General features: G+C 50.6%; 3 protein-coding genes across 3 annotated transcripts; 2 read left to right on the forward strand and 1 right to left on the reverse strand.

Moving 5' to 3' along the window:
• The first annotated feature begins 1,627 nt into the window (after positions 1-1,627).
• On the forward strand, positions 1,628-4,486 carry P174DRAFT_443278 (threonine/serine exporter family protein). Its single transcript, XM_024827784.1, has 5 exons — positions 1,628-1,714; positions 1,760-1,846; positions 1,874-2,562; positions 2,587-4,194; positions 4,239-4,486. Exons 2-5 carry the CDS (start codon positions 1,798-1,800, stop codon positions 4,398-4,400), a joined length of 2,508 nt encoding a protein of 835 aa, XP_024681997.1. The 5' UTR covers positions 1,628-1,714; positions 1,760-1,797; the 3' UTR covers positions 4,401-4,486.
• Positions 4,487-4,876: 390 nt separating this feature from the next.
• Positions 4,877-7,232, reverse strand: P174DRAFT_373189 (anoctamin family protein; the record flags this gene model as incomplete). The annotated part of the gene is made up of 4 exons (XM_024822480.1): positions 4,877-6,526; positions 6,573-6,861; positions 6,909-7,062; positions 7,139-7,232. The coding sequence occupies 4 exons, from the start codon at positions 7,230-7,232 to the stop codon at positions 4,877-4,879; spliced, it is 2,187 nt and encodes a 728-aa protein (XP_024681998.1).
• A 1,383-nt stretch (positions 7,233-8,615) lies between these two features.
• Positions 8,616-14,150, forward strand: P174DRAFT_422406 (putative membrane bound cation transporter; the record flags this gene model as incomplete). The annotated part of the gene is made up of 10 exons (XM_024825036.1): positions 8,616-8,848; positions 9,065-9,279; positions 11,550-12,033; positions 12,149-12,164; positions 12,212-12,319; positions 12,368-12,439; positions 12,495-12,572; positions 12,624-13,788; positions 13,844-14,030; positions 14,084-14,150. The coding sequence occupies 10 exons, from the start codon at positions 8,616-8,618 to the stop codon at positions 14,148-14,150; spliced, it is 2,625 nt and encodes an 874-aa protein (XP_024681999.1).
• Positions 14,151-14,291: the final 141 nt, after the last annotated feature.

Raw genomic sequence — 14,291 nt, forward strand, 5'->3', positions numbered from 1 at the left:
GCCTACCTAATGATGCCATGCCCAACGGAGACCAATCTGCCCCTCTTCCCTAGGCATAATTTCTGAACACCAGCTCAACGAACCCCCCACCCACAAGACGCTAAGTTACGTCCATCTCTACCTCGCTACTCCGTATCAACTAGCGCATCATCGGAAAAGGCACCCGAACTCGTACCCCTCTTGTCCACTGTTGAGTGCTGCTGTAGCTGCACCAGGTCCTCTCCAGTTCGAGTCAGCTCAACCAAACCCCCCGCAGTTCAAGCCACAGGCGAATGACCACTCGTAAGTATGATCCCCTGTGCCGAGCTTTGTGCCTTAGCTTTCCCGATCAAGTAGATGATGATAATGTAGAGCCAGTCATCCTATGATTAGACTCGATGCTAAAAGAACCTGCGGAGTTTAGATTGGTTTGTATATGCATGAATGTCCGGTGCGACATCAGTGGAATTGGCTAGCAGATCTATCTTGATCTAACCTATGACTTGTCAACTTACAGTAGGTTCAAGGGTCTGCTGGCCCCCTGATCCACGAAGCTACCTTACGTTGTTTCAGGCAGTCGCTGAAAATTACTCCTATAGGGTATCTGCAGACCCTCAAGCGCCACCTTGAATCCAATGGTTGTAGTCAGGAGGAGATTACCACGATTCAGAAGTACATCCAGGCTTATTGGAAGAATAAGATTCTACCTAACTTCCAAGAGTTTGAGTTCTTCACTGGCAGATCTCGTGACGAGGAGGGAATGTACAGCGCCCTATCTTCCCAGTCTCTCGTTATATCCACTTTCAGTCCACTGACAGGTCTGGCGAAGTAGGATCATCCTTCTCAACTGCTGCGAGGATGACACTCCATATTGGACCTACTGGGAGCACGGTCTGGAGGAGGAAGAAATATAGCCCGTGAAGGGACTCGGATAATTAATTCACACCCGTATCGGCGAGGTAGTGAGTATAGTTATTGATGGAGCATCAGTTGCACTTTCTATCCATCTCTTCAAGCGTATTGAAGCAGTCCGCCATACAGCCAACCTTGCGACCTCAAAGGTACAGTCTCGTCATTAGTATACCGTGGACTGCAATCTACCACCATATCGTTGTATTCAACTTTGAAGTCCTTGCGCCAATGAAATACAGTACAATTGATCTTACGCACACGTGAAGTTCTCAGGAAAATATCATTCTATCAAGTGGAATAAAATGAAATGTCTGCTCACTTGGGTGCAGTATCCATGTCCTACCATGGTTCGTTCGCGGGCTCGGGAGTTTCCTCCGTTGCTGTGGCTGACATCAACAACGTCAACAGACTCCCAAACTCAAGAATCTCTTGCTCTTCAGGTCATGTCATCATTCAATGCAACCGCCTAGGCCGACAACAGGTCAAAAGACAATCTCTAACAAAAGCCATGATGATTCCTACCTGTTGTCGCGAAGGTCTACTCCTGCGGAACATCGATCACGACTGTCCCTTTATTTCTGACAGGTGATGAGACCCGTTGGTTCATGACGTCGAGCAGACGAAGCTGATGTGGCCAACACCATGCATACGTGAAGTCACAGGTGACTAGATACTATTAGCCACATCCATGGCGAACCATGTCATCTTTCCTCCTCGCGCTGGCCCTTGTGGAATCTTCTCTGCGTGCCTCTGCCACTCTGACAACGATACACGATCAAGCTGCATTGAAAATTGCTTCTAGGTGTTTCTACTTCCTGCCACGGTACGTACATAGTCAAGTCTCTGCGACGCTTCTAACAAGAGCTAGACGTAACCGATCAGGACCCTGTCACCTGAGACTGCCATATGTCTGACTCCAGACAAGAGAGTGAGAGTTCCACCGTAACCTATCACAGTCAACCTGAATCAGAAAATACCGAAGATTCTGGCAGTCCTGAAAGCCCGGGATCACCGCCGGCTCCGCCAGGGAGTCCACGGTCGCCTGAACAGCAGAGCCAGGATGGAGACAACCAGGAAATTCCCAATATAGAGACGACCCCGATAAACGGAGAAAACGGAGAAGCATCACAGAAGAGACAACGGGTTCGCTTCCGATCCGCTCTCAGCGTCGACTACCCAGAGCCCGCTGGTCCCGAAAGTAGCGAAGATGAAAGCTCTATCCAGGAAAAGCAGAAGGGCGAGCGTGACCAAGCGCAATTCCAGGGCCAGCCACATCTCATGTCCACGCCCTACATCCATGGATCCCTAGACATCACAGAAGCCCCTCTTCAGGAGCGGACAACGAGAGAAGACCTTCAGCAAGCGGAAAAGACCCCTGTGGAGAAGAAACCGGCAGGCATTGGCGCAGCAGCAGCCGTCGGCGATGTCAGTCGCACCGCCAAGGACAAACTGCGATGGCTGCGGGACACGGTGCACGGCAAGTTGTCCAAGTGGAGTGATCGGCTGGGACGCCCTGAACGAGGTGGGGATGACCTAGGACCCGGTGTCTACCACAACGAATGGGCATCAGGCGGCAACGCGCCTCTGGGAGATTTGACTGACAACAAGCACAAGACTCACGAGGAAAAGAAGACACATCAAGCCACATCCACGTCTGAAGCGCACCGCCTGGTGCGTGAGCTGACGCAGGACCAGTCCGGTAATCGGCGCAGTACGCGCGGGAAGCCGTACCCACACACCGACACGCAGGGCGGACAGGGCCCCCAGGGGGAAAATGCAATTGATTCGGGGCTGCGGTATCGAGCCGGTGGTGGAGGTGTTCTGGCGCAGCTGATGAAGCTGAATGGTGGCATGCAACAAGGAGGGCAAGGTGGACAAGCTGGACAAGCTGGACAAGGTGGGCAACGGTCACCCTCTGACGCCGGGACCTCAGGGACCACAACTCCGAGGAAGGAAAAGTTAAAGTGGTACAAGAATAAACAACATACCCGGTCCACGTCGACCCTGGTTGGCGCTTCGGGTAGCATGAGTGGCGCGAGCACCCCTGTATCCAGCGAGGTCCTCTCCGCCGCATCGAAGCGCCTTGGCGGACAGCAGCCCCAACAGGGAGGAAGGATGCGACTGGAGGACGAAATCCAGGTGACGGTGCAAATCGCGGAGATCATTGCGCGCCAGCGGTACATTATGCAGCTGTGCAAAGCGCTGATGTCGTTCGGCGCCCCGACGCATCGGCTCGAAGAGTACATGCAGATGACGGCCAAGGTTCTCGAGATGGACAGTCAGTTTCTGTATTTCCCCGGGTGCATGATCATGTCATTTGACGATCCATCGACGAGGACGACCGAGGTGAAGCTGGTTCGGGTGGCTCAGGGTATTAACCTGCAGAAGTTGGCCAACACTCATCGAATTTACAAGAATGTAGTGCATGACGTGATCGGGGTGGAAGAGGCCATCCAGGAACTCGAGGAGATTGAAAAGAAGCCGCCGCGGTTCAACAAGTGGATCGTCGTGTTGGTGTACGGATTGGCGTCTGCGACTGTAGGACCGTTTGCGTTCAATGCTCGGCCGATTGACATGCCCATCATCTTCTTCAACGGCTGTCTCCTCGGCCTTATGCAGCAAGTCCTCGCCCCTCGCTCGGCGCTCTACTCCAACGTCTTTGAGGTGACGGCCGCGGTGCTCACCTCATTTCTGGCGCGCGCCTTTGGCAGCATTCCAAAGGCCGTCGTCGACGGCAAGCGTCAGTTCCTCTTTTGTTTCTCCGCCATCGCCCAATCCTCCATTGCGCTTATCCTGCCCGGCTTCCTCGTGCTATGCAGCAGTCTCGAGCTACAGTCTCACCAGATCATCGCGGGGTCGATCCGAATAGTCTACGCGATTATTTACTCCCTCTTCCTCGGATACGGCATCACAGTAGGGACAACCATCTACGGGCTGATGGACGGGTCAGCGGTATCCGACATCCAGTGTCCCAAAGCCGGGGCCTTCAAAAATCCATACGTGCAGCGGTTCCCCTTCGTAGCCCTCATGACCGTCTGGCTGCTCATCATCAACCAGGGCAAGTGGAAACAGTTACCCGTGATGAGCACCATCGCCATGTCCGGGTACATCACCAACTACTTCAGCACGAAGAAGCTGGGCTCGAACTCGCAGGTCGCCAACACCGTCGGCGCCTTCACCATCGGCATCATGGGCAACCTATACAGTCGCCTATGGCACGGACACGCCGCTACTGCCATCCTCCCCGCTATCTTTGTGCTGGTCCCCTCCGGCCTGGCAGCGTCCGGGTCCTTGATCACCGGCGTGGCGTCGGCTGATCAGATCCGGCACAATATTAGCAGCCCCAGCGGGACATCGCAGCCGGGGCCGGGCTGTCGACCAATTCGTCGGTGTGGACGCTGGCGGTTGGGATGGTTCAGGTGGCGATTGGTATTACGGTTGGATTGTTTATAGCTGCGTTGGTGGTGTATCCGTATGGCAAGAGGCGGAGCGGCTTATTTAGTTTTTAGCTTGTCTATATGTATGCATTGGCTGCCAGTTCTATGGTGGAGGATGATTTTACATAATAACTTAGCAGATATTGCTCGCGATGCACGAGAATCTCATCCCGTCGCCTTGTAGAAGGCGCAGATCCTTATCCAGCTGAGGCCGCACGGTCCGAGTGCGTTGAGTAGACACATCGCATCAACCATGAACAGAAGAGATTCTTCCTTTGATCAACTACTCGCAAAAGGTGTCAAACATTCGTTCCACACAATGAAACCATCGCTGAATCCAGCGTCCGGACTTTGGTAATCAGGACACGGAGATAGCTGTATGGGTTTGCTAGATTAAGCTCTCTTGGGCGTTGCCCCTGTAGGGTTGAACTATTCCCATGGAGTGAGCTACGCCCTGGAGTAACTCCGCCTAGAACCATATAATGCTATTTATACGATCGTGGAACTTCTCTGGATAATACGATCAAAGATACTATGTACACCGTAGGCTACTCTCTCTTCTTTTCCTCTCCACTCAACGCCTTGATCAACTTCACCCCCACCTCCTCCGCCGTCCAGCGCTGTCCCTCCCAGAATTCCGCCTCCCGCTCACTCGCATACGCTGTCTCCTTATGGAGCGTCGCCGACTTTGTTTCTATTGGGTCCGTCGGGGACGGGTCCGTCGACGAGCTATACACATCCACACGGTCATTGAACCGCACCCGCGGCTTCCCGTTCCCATGTGCCCTCCTGGCACAAAACGTCTCCAGGTAAGTCTTCCGCACGGCGTAGCGCTTGGCAGCTTCGCGGCGGAGCGTCCCCGAGCCAAGCTTCTGGAGCCCCGTGCGTACGGCAAAGCGCACCGCAAGGTACACCTGTTGAGCGATGAACAGTACCAGCAGCAGCGAGGACATGTGGACCTCCTTCATCCCGTCGCGGTAGAGATAGATGATACTTGCCGTGGAGAGGGTGCCGAGCCATGTCAGGAACTCCAGGCCCTGGAGGGACGGACCGATCGAGTCCGCGCGAATGGGCGGTGGACGCTGGCATTCGAGGGTGAGCTTGAAGAAGTCGCCGCGCAGCTCGAGCCAGTTGTTGATCAGGAAGAGCAGAGGGACGAGCGGCCAGGCGGTGCCGAAGAGGGCGAGATACCCGTACTGCACGCACATCTCGAGCGTGTCTTCGTGGACGTTGTACTCGTCTGCTTCGGCTTCGTTGCGGATCCGAGTGAGGAACGCTGCCTCCGAGGGTGAATCGATCAGGAGGAGATCGGTCATTTTGGAGTGCCGGCGTGGGCGGCCGGATTGCGTTTTCTGCAGGCGGTAGTCGCGCCACTTTCTCCAGAGGACCTTTTTGACGTACGGGAGGATGACCTCCTCGCCGAAGCTTAGGACTTGGCCTGTCACGGACAGGTAGATTACTTCCTGCTGGAAGCGGGAGGTGTCCACCTGGAACTCGGTCGATATAGCTGAGTGAAGGCTCCTGACGTGAAAGATGTCCAGGTAAGGGATGATCTTCGCACCAAAAGGGACGTAGACGAAAGCAGTCAAGAGAGTAGGTAGGAACGCGGTAATAAAGTTCATCACGAATGTCTTCGCAGTCTGCGCGAGATCATACTGATCTTGGGTGCGATAATTCTCATACTCCGTCAGTTGAGTGGCAATCTCCGTCAGCTTCGAGGTGATTGTCGGCAGCGAGAGAGAAAACAGCACAGTCGGGAGAAACTCCAGATACCCTTTGAGCGGGCCCACGTAAACTTCCGAGATGAAAACTTCCAGGGCAAAGGTAACGACAATCAATGTGCCTAGCGCTACAGTGGCAACCGTGGCAAAGGGGATGAGCAGGAGCTGGCGCAGAAGCTGCTTTCGCATGGAGAACACGCGCACGGTTTCTCCTGTGATCGGGTCCTGCACCTCCTTGTCCCAGACATACTGTGGCCGACTGACCTTTAGCGCTCCAACCCCTTTGACATTCCATTGCAGGCTCAAGTCCGTCTCGCGGATCTTCCAGTACTCGACGAAAACAATGCACCAAAGACAGTTGACCACTGCACAGTTGACAGAGTACGGGCCGAAATATAACCAGCAGATGACTCCCCATACGGCTGGGACAACTAGAAACGATGAATAACAATGGATAAACGCAAAATAAAACGCCGTCTGCCAATGTCAGCTTTGTGTCTCGCCGTTTATGTGATCACACAACCTTTTCGCCAAACAAGGCACGAATCGCATCCAAATCCTCATCGGTTAGCGTCACCGATCGACTCATGTTACGCAGCAGCTCGGAATTAGCGGCCTGGTCATGAAGCGGAAACGCAGACGCAATGTTCTTCCATTTTCCTATCCTTGGGGTGATGCCAGCACCACCCTGGTGTCTCTGCCAGGTTACAGCGTGATAGACTGATCGGAGTTCTTCGGCGGGGGTTTCGGCCTCGGCGTAGTCGCTTGCAACAGGGAGTTCATGGACGATTCCATACAGCCAGTCTTTTACTCTGGTGAAGTTAGTCGCTGAAGCAGTAGTGTATAGACGGGAAGGTACCTCGACTCTTGTATCATCCGTCCCAAGTAATCCCGGGGAACCCGGACGCAGACCAGCAACGAAGAGCCATAACCATGTCTCACTTGGATTTGGAGTTGTGCTGCTTTGAGATCATGGATCAAATTTTGGAACTCCTCGATTGCTCGAGATGTGTCTGCAGGTTAGTCCCAGTGCGTTAGTGCATTCACAAACGATAAAGATATGTACGAGAAGTTGCAGTACGAACCGACCTTCTTCGAACTGATAGTGGATCACCCAGTCGACACCAAGATTGTCAAACTCCGCGTGCTCAAACTGATGATTGTGGAAGAAATGAAGAGCCATGTTATGAGGAAATGGGGAGGAAGAAGCGGTGTGTGGACGGTGGAGAGGAGAAGGAAGCGCTTCGAGGTGCGTTAGTCAATTGAGTTTATTAAGAACCATCCATCATGCTGCATTGACTAGTATGGAAGATATCCCTGTTAAACATTACTAACAGTACATGCATGGATTTTGGTCAGATTGTCCCATGTGCCTGCCATGATGATCCCAGTGACTCAATTGGCCATAACTCATAAATACAGAGGCCAAATCAGCAAGTATAGTCCCTTCAACCCTGGTGCATGCTTGATAGTGACTCGTCAATGGACATTCCCGTTGTTGTCCTAGTGGATCTCAGTTTAGGCATCACCATTCTCCAGGATCGGTGCCAAGCGCCAGCCCTACAGGGCGCATACTAAGCTTTGTTTTGTTGAAGTTAGGGACTTGGCAGGTGGCACAACCGACGGTTTGAATGCTATGTCAGGAACCACATGGTCCTATTCGATCAGTAGTAACACCAGACATTTGGAATCCTCAACTTACATTTCATAGACTATCGAAGGAAGCTTCTTCCACAGTCGCCAGCTGGCGTGGAACATGAACATGATCCCTCCGGTTACTACGATTCCGGTCCCTACCGTTAGGTGGGTTCGGGTACTGTATGATCAACATCAGCCTTACCGAGGGCCTTGCTTGATGTTTCAGTATTCACAAACACTTACATTATGCTATTGGTTATTGCCATGACGACAGCAGAGACTGATGGGTGATTCTGTGCTAACTTGCTATCTACCACGTTCTCTGCAGTAGTTATATAGTTGTGTTCTGGCTTACATTCTTGCTCCTCCCTGCCCAGACTACTTGACTTTCGACTCTGCAGATTTCTTATGTAAGTTGTTCCATGATGTCTATCTATGTACAGTATTATGATACATCTATAGGTGACCATAGGTGACCATAACTGGCTCTAGAAATGCTGCTGCCTGCGCCAAACGGATCGAAGGGTGGATAATCTCCATACCATAAAATACACGGAACCGGGCTGAATCCCTCATTTTTTTAAATCAGCGCGTAAGTTATTCCGTATCGCAAACGTAAAACACCGCGCTGTCTCGGTCTGTGAACCCGAACAGCCAATCATGACCGTCGACGCCCAGTGATAATCTATAGCAGCAAGGGCCAGTATGAGCAAGGCATCCATTTTCCAATTGAGATATGGACAAAAGGTTTCCTATTTTCTCCACGCCAAATGAATAAACAAGGCCCATCAGTGGCGATAGCCACAGCCGAAGCATAAAATCACCCATCGTCCAATGTGGTTGTTCTTGAGCAATTGAGCTTTAGGGCATCCGAGAGGGTCAGCACCTTCCAACGTTCCCGCCTATTTACCTAAGCCGAATACTCGTCATGCTCAACTGCATCACCAACACCATCAATGTCCATCAGCTCCTCTCGACTTCCCTTGACCTCATGGCTCGCAGGGTTTTCCCCGGCCAGAACGTGGCCTTTGGATTGAGCCTGTTCCTCTTTACGTTCATGTTTCTCCCGACGCTGGTGATGCTCTTGGCCGTCATCGTGTTCTTTGCATTCTATTATCCGCGGCTAGGGAAGTTGACGGCTGCTCACAACGATGACTATGAGTGAGAGCGTTCGACCGGCTAGAGTTGGTGAGTAGTCTCGCAGGTATCAAGTACATGGTGGGGGTACTGACGGGGCTAGAAATACGATGCACGATACGTGACGCATTTGGGTTGGAGTTGTAAAGGTTATAATGGTTATAATGGTTATTGGAGTTTTGGAGCTGGTCTTTGCATAACCAAATAGCTGACGCAGCACGTGCGTCGCTATTATAACAGTCTTGCTACCGCGTACTGTGTTCTCGCCTTGACTGCGGAGAATATTGCGAGAAAGAACAGGGATGCAGCCACGCATACCGCTACGAGATTGAAAGCATTATTTTTACGGATTTGGCGCGAGGCATCAACGCTTGAGCCCGACGGACATTCAGGCTTCAAGGTAGCCAATGGTCGTCGTAATGTCTGCGACGGCACTACTCCGGCGCCTCGTGTATGTTAGTATGGAGGACAATTACACTGATCTCAGTATATACATGGCAATCACGGTGGTTGGCGATAATGCACATTTTAGCGTCATGAGGAAAGCCTGCAAATCCAGCTCGAGATGTGACCGCCATGTCAGCGATTGAGCATACTGCTGAAGTTAGATTTGTACAGGACCTGAGGAAGATATGATCGCACATGAGAAGCCAAGTCAACTCGAATATCCCTGAGATTGTTTTGTGACCCATGGTGACCTTTATCTGTGGCTTACAATAGACAAGATGCTTAAGCGCAAATTGCCGCTTCTGAATCACATTGACACTTTAACTAGCCTTTAGATGCTGTTTTAAGGGATTCCTTTCATCAATTCCCCGCTTTGAAAGATAGTTAAGACTGGGATTATTGGAACGGCTGGCCAAGGACACGGTTGCTGTTCGGGTTGCTGTTCCATTGTCTTGTAGCGTGTGCCGATGTAGCTGTCGATAGGGATTTGCTTAAGCCTCGTACAGAAGTTCAGGTCTCTCAGATGGTTTACAGATATGGTCGGCTATTAGATGGCTTATTATACCTTGACCTTGCGTCTGCTAATAACTTATTGTCGAATGAGCCAATATCAGAAAAGAGAAGATGAAGGCGCAGTAAGAGACATGGTCTTAGGTACTACAACGTTCAACATGCACTATGAGGTCGAAATTGTTCATGATTTTGATCATGTGCTGTGTCTCGAAGGAAATAATATTTCTATTTATGCCTGAGAGTACTCATCTACGGGCATCTATTCATTGCCGCATACACCTGGCGTTTTATGCAAATCATATATATTTGCATCGGTCAGTGCCCTTCAGCTGAGCAAAGGCCCTCGACATAACGTTTATTTCAGACTAGGTCATTCGCAGAAAGGACTAAAGGCTGTACCCAAGTAGCAGACGTAGTGGATGAGCCATATTTATGCCTCAGGCATAAATCATGTGGCAATGTTCTATTTCAGGCTTCAGCCACATGGGCACAGTACCTTAGTGGAGATAATACTCCGTATGGAGAGACACATCTTCGAGGATCTTACCTACTTCGTAACCACTGGTACGTACTATCTTCTTGGCTAGTGGCCACTGGACTGACCCGTTCCAGGCTGTGTTGATGACGGGAAATGCCCGACTGATCGGTCATCAGAATATCAAAACATTCAACTCAAAATTTTAGCACCTTATGATGTCTTCTTTTGTATCAATTCATTAATAGCAATTGTTTATGCGTTGGTATGGATTACGTATGCTCGATTTTGAGTGACGTATGTTGTTGAGCAAGGACGTGGCTTGCCCATTTCAGTACTGACACAGACGCGGAAAATTCTACAACCGAGATGGAGAAATTCACCCCTGACATTGGCTCAGCCAATCATAACCAGAAAGCTGTATCTTAGCCTGAGAATCTACGGAAATCATTGGCCACCCAGCCTTATGAGGATCTAGGAATCCACTCAACATCCTCAACGCGCATTCCTGGGAGCTTGGAACCGTGATTCGGTGATCACCCATGGTCGACCAAAATTAGATGTATTCATCTCGAAAATGTGAACGACCTTTTCTAAATAGTGGTGCGAAAGGAAAATCTACTCCAGCTGCGAGTGGTATTAGAATATGAGAGGATTACATAGACATGTTACTTGTGTAGGACATCAGCTAAAGATGACTTCAGATGACATTCAACGTGTTACCTACTCCGTACAGCCACCATACCTGCCGTAGACAGGTAGAAAAGTGAAGCGTGATTGATAACAAAGATGAGGCGGAGTGATAGGCTAGTGGTGGTTCTCTTGTGACTTTTGTGCCTTGTCATAGGCTGTTGGGGAGCCCACTTTATCCCAGGACAAATGATGATCACCTCAAGCTTGGCAAGCATCATCGGCGTCGCCAAGTGCCAAGCTACTCCATATAACGCCTCGTTTCTCCTTCCCTCGGTGAGACTTTGGTCACTCTCTGCAAGCCCAGCTTCTCTTCCCGAAGCTTGATTGCTTCTTTTATTCTCTCAAAGCGATCTTGATCATAGGCTTGTTGTTGCCTTCCATAGGGATTTATCTGCAATTTTACTTCTGAAATACATGCGTGAGTGCCCCTGCCATCCCCTTTCTCCACGGTCGTTTCCTCCAGAATAATATCATTTCTTTACACTTGCAAGGCTCTTTCTTCTTCCTCAAGATTGCGCTGTTTCAGAACTGTGTAACTAGTGGGCAAAGACACGATTCTGTCAACTTCAAACTGACACATTCTCTCCTTGCATACAGACCGGATTCAATCGTGGGCGAAAGCTCACGCGTCCCACCGCAGCTCAGCTCCCCAAGACCCTTCCAAACAACCAATCAACGAGGCCCAGGACTCGGAGAGCGCAGAACCTCGACATAATGGTCAAGTGAAGGAGCAGTCCGGGGACCTGGAAGGTCCACAATTCAACCCCCAAGATGAACAAACCAAAAGCAAACAAGGACTTGTTGTCCGCATGAAACATGGCATCGTCCGTTTTGGAAGACATACCAAGGAAGTTTTGTTCCATAGCTGGGTCAATGTCCTGCTGGTCTTCGTGCCCGTCGGTATCGTTGTCGAAGCGATAGGTTTAAACCCGGCGGTGATTTTTGCGATGAACGCGGTTGCCATCATCCCTTTGGCCGGTATACTGAGCCACGCGACTGAGTGTGTTGCCAGCCGTCTAGGAGATACGGTCGGAGCACTCATCAACGTTACATTCGGAAACGCCGTGGAGTTGATTATTTTGTAAGTTGCGACACACCACTTTTTGGCGGGTTCGAACTAACATCTTTTAGCATGTAAGTTTCCATTAACACCTTTTCTGCCTCTCAACCGTAAATAACTTGATTTACCCGACCAGCATTGCACTCGTCAAGGTACATCCCTTTCAAGCCTATCTGATGAATCTAGCTAACAACTGCAGAATGAGATAAGGATCGTCCAGGCGTCCCTGCTAGGCTCCATCCTAGCTAATCTATTGTTGATTCTGGGAATGTCTTTCCTTCTGGGAGGTCTCCGCTTCCGAGAACAGGTAGGTTACTCTTGAGCGCAATATCAGACCCGTGCTGATTGCCTCTAGATCTATAACAGCACAGTCACTCAGATGAGCGCATGCCTCCTGAGTTTGAGTGTCACCAGTCTTCTTCTACCTGTTAGTATTTCGCTGAATCTACTACACATAAATATGCTGATTAGGATATGACTAGACTGCATTCCATGCATCTTGGTCGAACAGTGCATCGGCCGACAGAAACACTCTGAAAGTTAGCCGAGGAACCAGTGTGGTAAGCATTGCTCTGATCTGCATATATATCTACGATTCTCATATTGTGCAGGTGCTGCTCCTCGTGTATATTCTCTACATCATCTTTCAACTCAAATCCCACTCCTATCTTTACGCGAGCATCCCACAGCGGATCATTGACGAAGAGTCTCATCCTGGTGTCCTGGCGGAGTTTATGAACAGCTCTTCCGATTCATCCAGCAGCTCGTCTGATGATTCCGATGACACCACGACATCATGGACAACCGCAAAGCGCATCAAGCGAGCGATGAGACATCGTAGACGTCGAAAGTCCAGCACGAGCTCCAATCATACTGCCTCTGGCACTCTTAGCAAGAAGCATTCTCGCGATACAGCCCGTCCAGGGCTGAATGAGAAGAGCGGCTCTACCGAGGGACCAATTTCCAACCATTCAATCGCCATTGATTTCGCGGACGATGGTCACTACGAAGCAGATGATGATAAGCGAATCAACGAGCCTCGCTCGATAGATTGTGGTCCGCGGTCAATTGGCGATCAGGAAACATCCAAAAAGGACCGCAAAGCGAAGAAGCGAGCAATCAAAAAGCACAAAGCCCGCAAGGAAGACACTGCCAACACCTTGGACACTGATGCACCGATGCAGCGACCGTCCCTGCCGTCTCCTCTGTCCGTGCCTGGTCCTGATGGCATCAACTCGCCTCAGCCGGCTGATGTTGCTGCCGCCCTCCCGAAGAGAAAATCTCCATTTCTCCCCGCGATCCCATCATTACTATCCAATACTGTGTTTTCAAACACTGCCGCTTCGAACAACCTTACCCAGTCAGCTCCAGGAGATCCTGGTCTTCGACGCACGCGGTCTCTTCCTTCTCACATGAATCGTCCTCCCCCAGTTGGAAACGCAGTCCAGTTTGCTAGAGGCGCCGCTCGTATGCCAACTACGGTTGATGTCACGGCTAACGATGCTCCTCCTGAGCACAAAGAATCTGAGATATCACGCACGGTTGCCGTGGTCATGTTACTGGTGTCAACTGCGCTTGTCGCCGTTTGTGCCGAGTTCCTAGTGGACGCCATCCCAGAAATGATTGAAAGCTCATCGGTCAGCGAGGCTTTTATTGGTCTCATCATTCTGCCCATTGTCGGTAATGCTGCAGAACACGTTACTGCCGTCAGTGTGGCCACCAAGAATAAGATGGATTTGTCCATAGGCGTGTCAGTGGGAAGCAGTATTCAAATCGGTGAGTCTAGCAATATCAATATGTCTGTAGGTTTCCCTTTTCTGACAGGTCCTAGCGATTTTCGTTACACCCCTGGTGGTCATTCTAGGCTGGTGCATGGACAAGGACATGTCTCTGTACTTTACCCTGTTCGAAACCATCTGCTTGTTCGTGACTGCTTTTGTGGTCAACTTTCTGGTTTTGGATGGTCGAAGCAATTACCTTGAGGGAGCGCTGCTTATTGCCGCCTATGTCATCATCAGGTAAGTCATTGCTCTTTCTAAAGAAAATGGACCTATTACTGATTGTACTTCAGTGTTGCGGCCTTCTTCTATCCTGGAAGTGACCAGTCTGCCGATATTGCGAGCGCTGGCTCGAGTTGACCGGATGTGCAATGAACCTCGGTGCAGATAGGATTCTGCAAACCATCACCGCATGATATATGATCTTTAGTATCATGACTGATTCCACCTGATATGATCCAGTGTGGGTAACACCAGTACAACTTGAAGCGTTAACTCGCT

Source organism: Aspergillus novofumigatus, assembly GCF_002847465.1.
Source record: "Aspergillus novofumigatus IBT 16806 chromosome Unknown P174scaffold_5, whole genome shotgun sequence".
In the NCBI taxonomy this organism is placed as follows: Eukaryota; Fungi; Ascomycota; class Eurotiomycetes; order Eurotiales; family Aspergillaceae; genus Aspergillus; species Aspergillus novofumigatus.